The sequence below is a fragment of the Pholis gunnellus genome (genome assembly GCF_910591455.1).
Source record: "Pholis gunnellus genome assembly, chromosome: 11".
In the NCBI taxonomy this organism is placed as follows: Eukaryota; Metazoa; Chordata; class Actinopteri; order Perciformes; family Pholidae; genus Pholis; species Pholis gunnellus.
This window is the reverse complement of record NC_136538.1, coordinates 10,421,502-10,434,397: the sequence shown is the minus strand read 5'-3', so window position 1 is coordinate 10,434,397 and position 12,896 is coordinate 10,421,502. Positions and strand designations below refer to the sequence as shown.

At 43.1% G+C, this 12,896-nt stretch overlaps 1 protein-coding gene across 1 annotated transcript in view; it reads left to right on the top strand.

The window, feature by feature from the left end:
- The window catches only part of itga9 (integrin, alpha 9), a gene marked incomplete at its 5' end in the record, with an annotated part of 44,716 nt that overhangs the window by 24,471 nt on the left and 7,349 nt on the right, over positions 1-12,896 (top strand). The window contains 10 exons of the mRNA XM_079168275.1: positions 4,328-4,480; positions 5,539-5,615; positions 6,059-6,206; positions 9,907-9,993; positions 10,083-10,162; positions 10,353-10,436; positions 10,876-10,984; positions 11,103-11,210; positions 12,458-12,583; positions 12,775-12,894. Coding sequence (XP_079024401.1) covers positions 4,328-4,480; positions 5,539-5,615; positions 6,059-6,206; positions 9,907-9,993; positions 10,083-10,162; positions 10,353-10,436; positions 10,876-10,984; positions 11,103-11,210; positions 12,458-12,583; positions 12,775-12,894 — 1,092 coding nt within the window. The remainder of the gene's footprint in view (positions 1-4,327; positions 4,481-5,538; positions 5,616-6,058; positions 6,207-9,906; positions 9,994-10,082; positions 10,163-10,352; positions 10,437-10,875; positions 10,985-11,102; positions 11,211-12,457; positions 12,584-12,774; positions 12,895-12,896) is intronic.

Below are 12,896 nucleotides of genomic sequence, written 5' to 3'. Positions count from 1 at the left end.
GGTTTATGAATAGAGATTGAGCTTGTATGGTGCCAAAGCAGGTACACACTCTGATCTTTCTGTCATGATCCACGTTACCAGAAAGATTTAGGAGGACGAGGATCGTTTCCACAGACAGAATGAAGCTGTTCATACCCGACAGCTCTAAAATGGTTTAACTAAAACAACTGGACGACACTCCTTCCTACTCCTACGCAGTTTGTCATTCTAGGCTTCTCAACATCTGCTAACCTATTCTGAGCTGAGCAGCTGATGTAGTTTGACCTGAAGTCAATCTGGCAGAGAGATAACACACTAAAAACTTAAGCAATTGTCTCACTTCTGGACTTTTTTCAAGGACAAACTGAGATAAGCTGCCTAAGTGCATGTCTGCCATATGCTGCAGACATTACTGTAAATACTTTCAATTTCGAGTTGTCTCCGTGTGTCTCAGGACACACGTAACCCCAACCTTTGACAGGCTGAATCCATTCATCACTTAACTAAAAGGCTTTTTCCATCTAAACCAAGATCCACTGGCGCTTCGCCCTTTAATGAAATCTCCTCAACCTGCAAGTTATCCAAACACCCATTGTCCTTAAAAGGAGTGCTGTATGCTGTGTTTCACTCACAAGTTAATGACCAGGCTTAAGCTATACGCTTTTGAGGCGATGGTTTCACTGAGAGAGGCGCTCCCGAGCGTTTCAGCCAAGCACGAGGCGTTTAAACTGAAGATCAGAGCCGTTTGCAGCCTGACGTCATCCTCCCCTCACCCACCATGGCGGAGCTGCTCTGTGAGCACGCAGGGCCAGTTTGGTGCGTTGCCATCTTGTTGATCAGATTAACATGTGAGATGTCAGAGCTTGCAACACTAGAGTATAACTGGAGTACAGCTCAACCAGTGTTCAGGGTGAAATCTATCTGTTCAATAAAGTCCGATGAAGTCACACGGTAGCAGTGTTTTTGCTCCTAAAACATGCATGCATGAAGCACACAGATGTGTGGGAAAGAGTCATACAGGCAGCAGAAAGGGAAATGAAGGGGAAAGAATGGATGGTAAGGTGAGAGTCATGCTCTGCGGTACCAAATAAATGGGTCTTGAGTGTGAACATAAATACCGAGATAGACCTTGTTCCACAGAGAGGGGATGTTGTTGGTGAAGGTTTGAATCCCAGTTGTTTTCTTTCAAAATATATACGTAATGGCAAGCTGTCCTTCGTCCTGTGAGTTAATATGAAAATGCATACAGGGAGGAAGACTTTGTATCAAGTGTGTCATAAAAGATTGCAACTGCTGTAACATGTAGTTTTTTTTTGGTCCTATAGTTGAGAATTTACAGTTTCCAAAATGTGGTGTGAACTGCTGGAAAACAGTTGCTTCCTGCTGAGTTGCCTGCAGTATGATTGAAACCATTAATAAGAGATTTTGTCCATGGGATGATGAGAGGGTTCCGACTATTTTTAAGTGACCATGATGGAAATGTACCTTTTCTTATTGGTAGTATTTCCGACTCAAAGAACACTGTAAAAACAAAAATCCTTCATCGTGTTTAAAGCCACTATGTTTAATATTTGAAACCTCCAGTATCAAAACAGACAGAAATACCCCCGTCAGACAGAAATACCCCCGTCTACCCTACTACCTGATAATCAGACTAAATGACGTACTTTACAGTCACCGTGGAAGCGAGGAGCAGTTCTCACAATTATCAAAGAAATATGCATATTGGGTGTTATTTCTCTCTGCCGAATGACAGCAACCTCCAAAGCTGCATCCATTTCATTCACGCTTGTTGCCATTTCTCTGTCGCTACATAGGAACCACATAAAAAAAAACATCAGAAATAATGTTTTGATCCCGGAGGGGAATTGGTACGTTACAGTTGCTCTTATATAAGAATAAAGAAATATAAGAAAATTAGAAATAAATGATTTTTGTAAATGTAAATGAAGGACTATGTAAGATGTAAATGATGTACATAATGCTAGAATATACAACACAATATATGAAGAGAATACAAGTAAATAACAAAACCAAGGAAGGAAAAATACAAGAAGTATTGACCTGCAGTTTTATATGTCCACGTTCATTGTAATGTTTTTTGGCCCACCCTGCTGCCTCTATATTTAAATGAGGATTAACACAGTGGAAGCCTTTGAGAAGAGAATGACCCGTCACAAGCTTCACCAGCATGTAAGGAACAGTTGTTGCGTTTCTTTCCATAAAGTTATAGGTAGCAGGCAGTAAACACTAGCCTGTGTCTTTCTCAGCTGGAGCTCAGGAACTCCTCTGTTCCATAAATACAGGAATTAAAGGCAGGATCAGGAGTGAGTAGGTGACTGGGCCTGGAGTGTGGACATGGGTGGGGCAATTGGCAGCATTGATCAAGGGATAATAAAAAGCTGAGACCAAGTGTTACTGGACGGCCTCCGGCACTTCTAATGTGAGCTTGCTGTGAGTCCTGAGAGCTCTCCAGTCAGTTCGCGGTGTTTCAAGAAGAAAGTGACCCTGTATGTGCACAATAATAGATGCTCTGTTTAAAAAAAAGAGCAGACAACCCTCCACAGCACACTAATTTAATGGAAAGAGTCTGCCTATTTACTTGCATAAAAGACACTTAAGCACGAGATTGTTCATAAACACCACATTTAATTTCAGGTCGTTATGTCCCCAAGTTCTCCTGTGGCTTTCTGAAAATGTGAGATAAGCGTTGGGAGTTTGTGGCAGTCAAGTCTCAGGGGGTCAGTTCACTCAGAGGCCAGTGGACAGGGGCCATTTCAAGCATTCTGCTTTAATGGCTGTTGAGGCCGAGGGCTTCGCTGGTGCCTCACATAGTATTCCAGCACTGACTACAACATTGTGTCATGTTACCTCCCGGCTGAGCCGACATACTACTAGAACAACACGGTCTCTATAAGTTTAATGAGGCATGAACTGCAGTCCAGTGAAGGATGTGAGGTCAACCTCTTGCCTCAGCCTTTGTACTGACCAATACTGGCCACATAATGTTGTCATTTTCAATTAGAGCTGAAGCAGTTAGTGGATTATTTGATTGACAAAGTTATTCTCTAACTATGTGCTGTTTTTCTTCGCCTTATGTGAAAGTGAATTGAATATCTTTGGGTTTTGGGCTGTTGGTCGGACAAACAAGCAAGATTGAGGTTGAGGAGTTTTATAAATGAAATGATTAATTGATTAATCAAGATTAAATTATATTAAAACTACATTTTCAACTATCAGTGGTAGAGCCAATCAAATAACGACAGAATATCTCTAAAAACAGATTTCTTTCTGGTCCATGTCTTTATCTGTGCGCAGCACCATTTCCCAAATGTCTATTCATGTCCTGCACGAACGTCTACTCTTTCCTGCTCTAACTCTCTCACTGTTGATGAGTTGGGTGTGCTCTCAACTGGTGATGTATTCAAAGCCCAGACTGGCTCAGTGCCTGCGTGAGGAAAGAGGATGGGTGGGTGCCCGCTGGAAAATGCTGCGATAATGGACCGAAGGGAGAAAGTGCAAAAAAGAACGAGTGGCCTGAGTGACCACCGGCAAACACAGGAAAGCCCTTTGTGTTTGCATTGTGGGATTGGCTCCATGCTGGTGGACATCAGTTGGGCACAGGGATACAGGTTGCATGGAGCTTGTTTGTGTGTGTTTCTGCTGCAGCTTTTAGACACGAAGATCCCACCAAGCCGCCCTTCAAAGAGTTGAGTTTAACTGTAATGGACAGAAGAGATCAGTATCTCCTTTTCCCATGTACGTCTTTCAGCGCTGTCATCTAATGAAGATATGGGATTTGAGAACATTTAGCTCTCTGTTTTCATTCCGTCTGTATTGTTTCCAAACCTGATGCCAAATCAAACACTTCATTTGTGGTCTCAGATGGAGCCGCCAAAAACGCAAAGATCTCTCTCAGAGGCAGTGCCAACAGGTTAAAAAAATGATCCATGTGTTTCCTTTGCTGGGAACCTCGTGGTGGCCCTGCTTTTATTACTGTCAGCATAATGACAATAAAGAAAGTGTAATTAATCAGAGAGCGTTTCACTCGTCCATTTAAACCAATTCAGATAATTTTGTAGTTTATCAGTATAATTACATCTGCGTTTAACCCTGTGGATCTTTCGCACAGTAATTACAGCGATAACATCACATCCAGACTGTATGATCCTCCGATAATCTGCAGTGTAATCAGTCTTTGCGGCAGTCGTCAATTGGAGAAAGATGTTAAAATTACCATAATTACCCAGGCTGTCGCATGACACTTATTTCTTTGAGGTTTGTTGGTTTGAATGGTTTTGTGGGACACATTTCTTTGTCAAAGCCTTGTTGTTTGTGCTCCGTGCAGAAAGATGTGAAGGACGTGTTCACAGCCATCACGTTCGAGGTGGCCTACAGCCTGGGGAGGCATGTGCTGTCGGGACACCAGGAGCGAGACCTGCCCGCGCTCACTCCTGTGCTACGATGGAGGAAAGGAAACAAGATCGCAGCGAGGAACGAGGTAAAACTTTGAGATTAAATTATATGGTGTTTGGGATCAATATTGTTTAAATAGATGTAAGTAGAAATTATCTTATGTTAAGGTGCCGAAGGTTTCAGGGCTTCTCAATGTCCGATTTTCTGTGGTGAAAGTAAGTTACCAGAGAAAAAGATCTTAATATGGCGGTGTGGAGGAGGGTGATAATTCCAAATGTACACTGATCATTGGACGTTTATTTTCCTGTGGTTGGACTTTGATGTACAATGGATGATTAAAGTTGTTATCAATGAAGAAAAAAAACATTCTGGCCCCACAATGAAGTACATAAAGTCATTGTTCTGAGCAAGAAAATGAGCATCACGGAGAATCTGTTGCTGTTTCATTTAAACCTCTTTTAATTTCGTTTTGATTTATTTTCATAAATTGTTCAGATACCGCATCATCTTTGATGGTTATGCTTTGGTTCAGGCGTGCTGCAACTGATGAGGATAAAAGGATGATCACTCTAACACAGCAGTTATTTTCAACTAATTCAGATTATAGTTCATCTCTTCAATTGATGATAAAGAATACATTTTTTTCTTCCCTTAGACCACAGAAGAAATGAAGGAAATAGCCCAAATTGAGGTTATAATGATTTGGTGTGGGTTACCAGCTTATTATTGTCTGTGTTAGCTTTTCTTGAGTGGAATCCAAAAAGACAGATTCATTTATTTTCTTTGCAACCACCTCTAACCTGCCCCACATGTGTTTCCCCACTGTCTGCACTTCTTAAAAAACGGAGGGATTTGCGTCTTTCAGCACCTACAGAATCCATTTATCTGAAGCTCATCAACGTTACATCAAACTTTACCGCTTGACTTAAGTTTCCTTTCATGTTTTAGCCTTAAACCAAAGACCATCCTCTGACTGATTAAAAGAGAGACCAGAAAGAGTAAAGATGTTGTCCTCCCCAGATAAAAGAAATCTACTGGATGGCTTCATCAACAACACAATACTGCCCCCTAGTCTGAATGTGGAGTGAATGTGTTGTGTGCATGATGTCACATGAACTGTGTACTTTACTGTTTCCTCTTTAGACTTGGTTCGAGAAGAACTGCCTGTCAGACGACTGTGCTGCAGATCTGAGGCTTCATGGGAAACTGTTGCTCTCTGGGTAAAAAACGTTGACTTCCTCAACTGTTTAGATTCATTCTCTGTCTGTTTCTTCAGTACTGAGGAAGCAAGCTGTCGTCATAGGCCATGTGGGTGTGGGTAGTGGAACCATGACGCATGCTTGGAGGATATCCATATGTTTTTCCATACTTAGGGAGTTCCCTTTCTTTTTATTGTGTATCTTTTGCTCTTTGTACATTTAGTGACAGCATGTGTGTGTCATGGGGAGCGGTAGTTTTACATATTCTTTGTTTTAGCCTGAAAAACAAGAATTGTAAAGGCTACTCTTTGATAACTTTTAAAGCAAAGATTTCAAAATAAGACAAAGTTAGATTTGATGTTGATATAAATCTCTGCTTACTGCTCCTCCTGTGACATCCCACAGTTGTCATAAGAAGCTTGCTTATTCTCTAACATGCATTGTTTCTTTTATGTTCCCATCAGGTTGCATAGCGTACCCCATTTGGCCCTCGGAGGAGTGAAAAATGTCTCTTTGAACCTGACCATCTCTAACGCTGGGGACGACGCCTACGACACCAACATCTACTTCAACTTCTCCAGAGAAGTCTTCTACATCAACTTCTGGCAGAAGGTCCGTTACTCTTGTTGCTGTTGAAGTATCGGCTGTTTGTTTAATGAAGTGCACATGTTTGTTTCTGAAGTGTATTTGGTTGTTTGGCTGAAAAGTTGTGGATAAAGTGGACCACATTTATTTTGCATACGTATCAGCTGAATAGCATCCGTTTTCAACTGAGACGTACATTTTCCGAAAGATTTAGACTCCTGATTCAATGTCAAGAGCGCAGTCTAAACAGTGAAGCGTACAAAAAAGGACAGACCTGCAAGAGGACAGGATGAAGAGCAGGAGAGCCCCAGCAGCAGCAGCTGTCCCATCTCACAGCTCCTCTGGCTGACCTGTCACACGCTTCTCTGACTCATTCAAGGCAGACACACCATGTCCAACAGCGTATGAGCTGTGTGCATGAGAACAAATCAGAACACACATGCCTCATATTCCCACAAGCTTGACTTATGTCCCGTTCAAATCGCATTACTCATGTAGAAAAAAAAAAAGGGAGCCATATTTAATGCAGGGATTATGGCTGACCTTCATGGGGATACTGATCGGGTCTGCTCCTCACACTCTTTGACCTCGAGCAGAAAACTATTTCATCCTGCTGTCTCTGTTAAAGAAATATCTACCCACTGTCATCCCACATTATACCTGGGAGATTTTCCATGCTGTGCTGCATGCGGATGGGTTTCACAGCGGCCACCTCTGCCTCTGCTCACGTCTGCTCGCTCGCTTGTTGCAAAGAGGCCAGCAGGTCCGCTCGCAGCCGGAAAAAAAGACGCCACGTCAGTCAGAGCGCTCTGACGCGAGCTCGCACAGGCTCAGCAGATGTTAGAGAGGACAACATCCATCATGAAGGCCTTTGCCCTCATAATGGACCTTGTGTTTATCCTCCAGCTGGGTTTTGCTCCCCTCTGATGGATAAGATCATCCCTTTTAAAGCACATAACCTGTGTCATGATTTAAAAAAAAACAACAAAGCTGAAATTGAATTAAGATAGAACACATGCTGCAGGCAAATATTAGAAAAACAGTGTTTCAGTTTGAGTTTCATAGCTAATCTAATGAACTAATTAAGTATCAGGTTACCAGCAGCCACAGAGGCTCATTTTGCTGAGGAATCTGATAAGTCAGGGTGGCCCACTGCACAAAGGGAGCAGGAAGTGAACAGTATGAAGAGATGACAAAGGGGCCACCGAGCAGATTTACTGCCGTATGCTCTTTGAGACACTTTTAATTACTACTGGCGAAGTCTGAGGTGATGATGTGACCCCTTTTTGTGAAGTTAAGGTTAAGCTTCCAATCCTCCCCTGAGGCTTTTTCTCCAGTGAGCGAAGCGTGAACTTGTGCTCCCCCCTCATATTTGAGAGTGGGCTGTGCTATCTGTCTGTTGTTCTTGCAACACAAGCTGTCAGAAAGCTGTGGAGGTGAATTGGTGTCAGGAGCACTGCCTTCACTCCCGTGGGATCCACGGACACCGGCTTCTGTTTTTTTTCTCTGAAATGCTTGTATTGTTAGTTCTAGCCCCTTTTTTTGGAGCAGATGTTTTGTGCCAGTGGGTTGTACTTCAGCCACTCCATTTCAAAGGTCAATATCGTACCTCCACTTCCACATTTACCTGAAAGCCATAGTTCTGCTTTACTTTGCAGATTACGACTTTACACACAAACATACCTGCCTCTAAATATTATGATTTATTAGGTAAAACCACACAGCAATCTATAAAGTTAGTAGTATTAAAATACGAGTTTTGGGGCAGGGTTAGGCAGGGTGATATTTGAAATCAATACCATCATATCTATGGGTGTTTGTATAATAATGATATACACAATGTCACAATATAACAAATGTATGCTAAATTTCATATTTTATTATCAGTGTATATATCCACCACTCTGAAAGGGGCCATTCTGCAGAATGAATACTTGTTATACTTTTTGCTGATAATACTTATTTATTGTTAATTTGTGACATTTTGAATGCAGGACTTTTACTTGTAATGGAGTATTATTATGGTTTGGCATTACTACTTTTACTTAAAAAGTGGATTTGAATACTTCAGTCCAGAGTCCAGAAAGTGGGAATGCAACTGTGAAATGTGTGAAGTTGTGAATTGTCAGTGGTCCTTCAAACCTAAGAATATACGAATCACTGGCTTTCTTGTCTGAGGGGATGCAGCTTTGCACATGCTATGTAAGCCAAAGGTAGATCTTAATCTTCATACATATGTGGAAAGTGGAAAGCAGGCAATGACACTGACTTGGAAGAGGTAGACCAAAGTAGAGCCAAATGTATAAATACCGAAGTGGATGGGCGACGTCAAGAGACACGAAGAAAATGGTCTTTCTGTGTGTTGTCATCCACACTAATGTACTCCTCCAGCAGAGGCTTCAGCCGACACTAAAGCAGGGTAAACAATCCTGGTGATGTTTAGCGGGCCTGCCATTTGTGAAAATCCCTGCGTGTATTTGTTCCCGACAGATAAAGACAAGAGGAAGAAAGTGAAGAAGTGCTGAACAAACACACTTTGTCACTTTTCTCCCCGTGGAGGCACAACAGGCCATATGTCCGAGTGCTCTGCTCTCTCTCAAGAGCTGCCAGGTGGATGATGGGTAAACAGGCTGACTTCCCCAATCCTGCCCAGCCCCATGGGACAGGCAGTGTTTGCACAGCAGCATGAAGGAATACAGGAAATAGAGGAAATTCCATCATTGCCATTTGTGCTGGGGTCCCAACCTCCCCCCTACAGGGCTCGCCATGGTCTCCATGCAAAGGGCAGCGCTGCTTATTTAAGCTGACTTAATGAAGATGGAGGGAACAGCCACACCCTGGATTTACACTGGGAATTTGCTGAATAAGGGGCATGGCGGTGTGGATGATACTGTGGATGGATGTCTACCTTTAAATATGTCAGCAGAGTCAACCTTCCCACCTCTTTTCTTTATCACTTTTGGAAACACGTTATAAACACAAGCCCAAACTGGACAGCAGCCGACGCATGCAGACGTTTTGTATGACTTACCTTAAGCCCCCTGCTGAAATGTTCCAGGAGCGCTAGTCTGTCGTTTCTTTTTCTTTTTTCTTTAACTTAGTCGTGAATAATTTCTGCCCTCCTTTATGCTCCCAGCACACGAGCTCAGCCGACAGCCTCTTTGTGAACTCTCGCTAAAAGAATTCTTACTCCTCGTAGGGTCAAGGCCCGAGTGTTTACACAGCGCAGCCGGTGAAGCTCCATAGTGTTTAGACAAGCTTCCAAACACGCAGCCTGGAGGTTGTCCAATTACCCACCCGCTCAGATGTGTGTGTGCCATCACTGCTTTGTACATTCTTCGTTTAACCTAATTTAGAACTTCAATAAAAAAAATGAGTACCTATTCTTTTACATATAGAAGATCTATTTCTAACAATAAACTTTGATCTTGCTGTATATGTTGGCAGGTGTGTGTGTGTGTGTGTGTTTTTAAAGCTGCAGTAGAGGTTATAATGTTGCTTTTCGCCATGTAGTCAATTACGTTATCTATGATATTTGCATCTATTTTACCACCCAAAGCCTTTGCTGAGTCTTTTTGCTCGTTAACTTATCAAAACTGAGTGTTCCCTATCACAGTCTACTTTGTCTTCCTCTTTGTGTCTGACTGTGTGACTGTCACCCACTCTGTCTCCAGTCTGTCTGACTTTATCTCCTCCTCTCACTCTCTGTCTATCTGTCTTTTTGCAGGAAGAGAAGGGTATTTCCTGTGGACTTGTTGATTTGGACTTCCTCAAATGCAGCGTGGGATTTCCCTTCATGAGAGCGCAGACTAAGGTAGCTCAAACCAAGAGAGAACTAATGGCACAATGTTAGAATTGCATTGGTTGCAGAACCCCTGGTTTATTCTGTCTTTTTCTCCCCAGTATCATTTTGGAGTGATTTTTGACACGAGTCAGCTCTCTGGGGAAAATGACACATTACAGTTCTTAGTTCAAGCGAAAAGGTAAGTCTTAAGAGTCTCACATTTTAGTGCAAAACAATATGTCTTTTTTGTTACCTGTGAATTAAATTATTAATCCCCTTAAATGTGTCCAACTTCATGGCCCGTAGAGCGAATGCAGTTTTCATGGGTGTTTGTGGAGTTTCATCTTACAAAATAACTGAATAACTGAACTGTTCCTTGTTTGTTGCAGCGCCAATCCTGAGCACAACCTCTCTGACAACAGCTTGGATCTGTCCATCCCTCTGGTTCATGAGACCGACACGACTATTACTGGGTAAGAACAAGGCGAACCATAACAGTGTAGTTACTATTATAGAAACTTAAAGCTGAAACCAGCTTGAACTGGTTTCCCATCTGTTGGCTGTTGGGAGGAGAGGGAGTGTTTTGTGTCAGTATGGAGCATGTCAACTTGAAAAGCCTTATCTCTGAAGGCTTTATCATAGCTCTGCTCCACGGGGAAGGGAAAGAGATAAAACAGCCCAAATCCGGCACAAGTCTGACATCTGATAAAGCTGCTGTGTGTGCTGTCTTTATTTGTGAGGGGAGGCTTCAGAGCAAACTCTTCTGACTCATATATCAACTGCTAAATAAATCTCTGCTGTTCAGCTGATAACATGACTGAAGCCAGAGATGTTCGTGGGGCTATTTCTAAGGTTATTTTAATAAATAGTTCATGTGAATGCATCATCTTTCAATCTCTCTGTCATCTGCAGTGTGGTGACACCGAGTTCCTTTGTGTACGGAAACTACATCGACGCCTCTCGCTTCGTCCAGTTGGAAGACATGGAGTGTGACTTTCAGCCTCTTAATCTCACTTTCCAGGTACTGCTAGCAGAGACCATGTAGGATTTCTTTTTGTATTTGGACATGCTTCTCTATATAATCACGTTTCTTTCCCTTTGTCTCCATCTTTTCCCGTCTCCGTGTGATGTGGTTCCAGGCCATAAACAAGGGCCCCAGCAGGTTGCCTGGCTCCACTGTGGACATCAGAATACCCAACCGGCTGGCTGGCAGCGGAGCCGACATGTTCCACATCATTGAAACACAGGTGGATGCCAACAGCAGTCTATCTCCATTATTTATCTAGACCAAATCATTATTTATTAGTTTATTAGCCTGCAGGCAGCCGTCTTTTAAGCTCATTTATCCTGCATACTCCTAAGCTTCTCTTCATGGCACAGCTGCCTGTGTCCACCTCAGAGGACACTTGTATGTATAGAAGGCTGCTAAACCCTTGGGCTTTTTGTCATGGCATGGCCAATTTACTTAGTGTGAGGCACCACTGGAGCAGTGAAAAGCAAAGCAAAAGTGTTGACATTGCTACTGAAGCTAGCCAACCATTTAGTTTCACAACATTTTGCATTTAGATAAAGAAACACAATACTCCCACTGGGTTGAAATGTTTTCTTAACCCTTGCATTGCTCCTTTCATTGAGGTAGATCATGGGGGAGCTCAAGCTGATAATTGTGTATACTGTGAATGGGCAGACGGGGTTCACTGTATCCCACCCTCCTTGAGCCCATCTGGAATCACTTTCAGGGGATCAGACAGCTTGCACGAAATGGGAATGGGACACCTGCAGAGCTGGCTACTGCCCAGTACCATCCCCAGCCTGGAAATACACATCATTAACACTGTGGCACACCGGACAGTCGCACACTTATATTTTATAGCCAGATATTCTTACATTTTATACAGACCTCCATTTGTTCAGACATGATATACAAGTTCCCGACTGTTGCTCCATACGTAGTTTTTCTGTACAAAATCCCTCAGTCGTCATTGTTTAATGTGAATTTTCTCTTCTCGTGAGGGTAAAAGTTACACCAGCAACGGCAGCAGAAAGACAGGACCTGAGAAAGCGCCGCAATAAAAACTCAAAACATGCTGGGTGGCAACAGAGCAGACAATGAGGAAGGCCAGAGGAGATTTCCACCTCCCGAGCTTCAGGTCGGACTGAGGAGAGGGGAAAGGGGAAGTGTTCCCCGGGGGCTGGGCAGTAAACCAGACACCTCTAAATCACTCCATATGGGAAATCTGGCTGGGAGGGGGTTACAGCTTCATTTTGGGGAGAACTTCCTCTGAGTCCTGGAGACTCATAACAATCGTGGGATTGGGCCAGTTTAGGTGACTGAAGAGCTGATGTGTACATTTTTGCTTTCAAACCCCAAATCTTTGCAACATTAACCTGACAAACTCCTGCTTTCCTCCTCAACAATGACACATATCCTACGTTATACCGAAGACTTCTTTAGTGATCTAGTCAACACAACTCTCCCACTGTCCTGTTTCAGGTGGCCGAGGGCCGAGGGAACTGCACCCCTCACAGGAACCCGACACCGTGCACCGTCCCCCAGGACAGAGAGAGCATCTTTCACTCCATCTTTGCCTTCTTCACCAAATCAGGACGCAAAGTCTTAGTAAGTATGCAGCCCCCGCGGTGCACTTTGACATCGCAGAGGTCACTGAGAGTCGCCCCATGTGAAGGTCCATGTTTTTGTTTTGTTTTTAGTCAGTGCAACATCTGTTCATCATACGTGCTTCTCTCTCGCACACACTTTGCCCTGTTCTCTCCCACTCTCTGTTTCATCTTCTCTGTCTTTTTTAAAAGGACTGTGACCGGCCTGGAAGAGCTTGTATGACGATCTCCTGCAGTCTGGGCCCACAATTAAAAGAGGAAGCTCTGAGCATAGATATGAAGCTTCTCCTCAACACTGAAATGCTCAAGAGGGT